Genomic DNA, 1,829 nt, shown 5'->3' on the forward strand with positions numbered 1-1,829 from the left:
CTCTGGGTCTGTTCAGGATCCCGCAGTCGTCTCACTCACTCTCTGGGCCTGCGCTCTGGGTCTGTTCAGGATCCTGTGGCCCCGGTGGTCTCACTCACTCGCGGGGCCTGTGCTCTGGGAGCATTAGTTTCTTATACTCTCCAGGTTGACTCAGGACCATACGGACTCATTACAGAGTCTGGGTTCCCTCTTCATTAATCTACGTCACAGCACAAATTCTCCTTTCTCTAGGTCTGGAAGAGTCATGGAAATCAGAGTCCTTGGGTTAGGGTGGGAGAAAACAGGAAAACCATTCTCACACCTTCCAACGCTCAGGCCACCTCATTCCTTGCTCCTAGCCCTGGGAGCTGGTATTCTCTAGCTAGTATGTTGGTCTTAGTATTTAAGGGGCATCTCACAGGATACAAGAACTGGCAATGAATGGGAGACAACTTCATGTGTGTGAAACTTGCCCTCAGAGAATCGCTTCTAAACTTCTCTCAATGATACTGAATTTGATGCTGAGTATAAGCTTTCAAGAAGGTGCACCAAATATTGGGAGCTTTTTACTAACTCTAAAACCTGTTTTCCATAGGAGCTCAGTCTGAGTATTCTTGGGGAAAGATACTAAGTGGAGTTGCAGCCTTACTACTCGGATTGGTCTTCCTTCTGGCGGGAATTGTCATTCACCTCAGAGCTTGGAAAGGTAAGGAGCATTTGAAGGGAAGCCTGCCATGTGCCTTGTGCATCCCTCACTTTCCACATTTCTTACCTCAACAATTGGAGGCAGGGAAGGCTGATTGCTCTTCTCAGAGATCACTAAGCTAGTCTTTTTGGAAGCTAGAAATATTCCAGTGGGAAGCAGAGATGGAGACATGTCGGCCAGACTCTATCCCTCAACATAATCTCAGCACTTGGTCCTAATGGGGACATTCAATTCTTCCTCTCCAGCATCTGTAGATGGTTTGGTAATGAGGTAACGTCTCTTACTCCTTGTCTTTGGATGTCAGAGCATTCCCAGTTCTTTGGCCAGGGGACTCCATGGGGTCAAGGAGAAGAGAGAGGGTGTAGTTTGGTGGCATTGTTTCCTAAATCTCTGGAATGGGAGGGCGGGGTTGTCTCATGAAGCCTTTATCATCTTCTTACAGAACGCAAGAGCCATTTGTCCAACACAGCACACTAAGGTCCTAATTGAAGCTCTTCCCTGGATCCAGAGGCACTGCTCAGTGGCCTGGCCCTGAGTTAGGCAAAACACTCAAGAAATTAACGTTCTGCGAATGAACCTTTTCCATCCCAATTGGAGTCCTGAGCTAATTCTAGAGTGTGTGCCTTGAGGTCATGCATCTCCCACCTTCCTGCCCTTCTTCCTCTACTCACGTACTCCATGAGTGGCCATTTCAAAAGGCATCATCCAGTCATTTCCCTAAGACTAACCCCTTCCAATTGCAAGCTGCTTTCTTTCCTATGGCCAGACCTAACTCTTGAGTCACGATTCCTAAATCTTTATCTCTTCCAATTTTAGTCTCCATGATCGTTAGCAAACAAATGCTTATGTATCACTATTTTTTACTGTTGTAAAAAATCTTTTTATCATAAAATAAAACATATATACAGCAACATAAAATGTATAATTAATGGATTATATAAAGCAAAACCCTGGTAATCACCATTCAAATCAAGAAACAGAATTTTGGGCTGGTGAGATTGCTCAGTGGTCTAAAGCACCTACTTGGAACAAGCTTAGCAAATGCACAGGGACCGCGGTTCAGTCCCCCAGCACCACATGCCAGCCAGCCCCGCTCCCAGTGGGCTGAGCTGGCCACACACACACGCACACACACACACACACA

General features: G+C 46.3%; 1 protein-coding gene across 2 annotated transcripts in view; it reads left to right on the plus strand.

The window, feature by feature from the left end:
- LOC101592846 (antigen peptide transporter 2) overlaps positions 1–1,515 on the plus strand; it is a 113,210-nt gene extending 111,695 nt beyond the window's left edge. For both annotated transcript variants that reach the window (XM_023721179.1, XM_004624260.2), the window contains exons 16-17: positions 575–685; positions 1,128–1,515. In XM_023721179.1, the coding sequence (XP_023576947.1) occupies positions 575–685; positions 1,128–1,162 (146 nt within the window). In that variant the 3' untranslated portion in view covers positions 1,163–1,515. The remainder of the gene's footprint in view (positions 1–574; positions 686–1,127) is intronic.
- The last annotated feature ends 314 nt before the right edge of the window (positions 1,516–1,829 follow it).

Source organism: Octodon degus, unplaced genomic scaffold, assembly GCF_000260255.1.
Source record: "Octodon degus isolate 3935 unplaced genomic scaffold, OctDeg1.0 scaffold00005, whole genome shotgun sequence".
In the NCBI taxonomy this organism is placed as follows: domain Eukaryota; kingdom Metazoa; phylum Chordata; class Mammalia; order Rodentia; family Octodontidae; genus Octodon; species Octodon degus.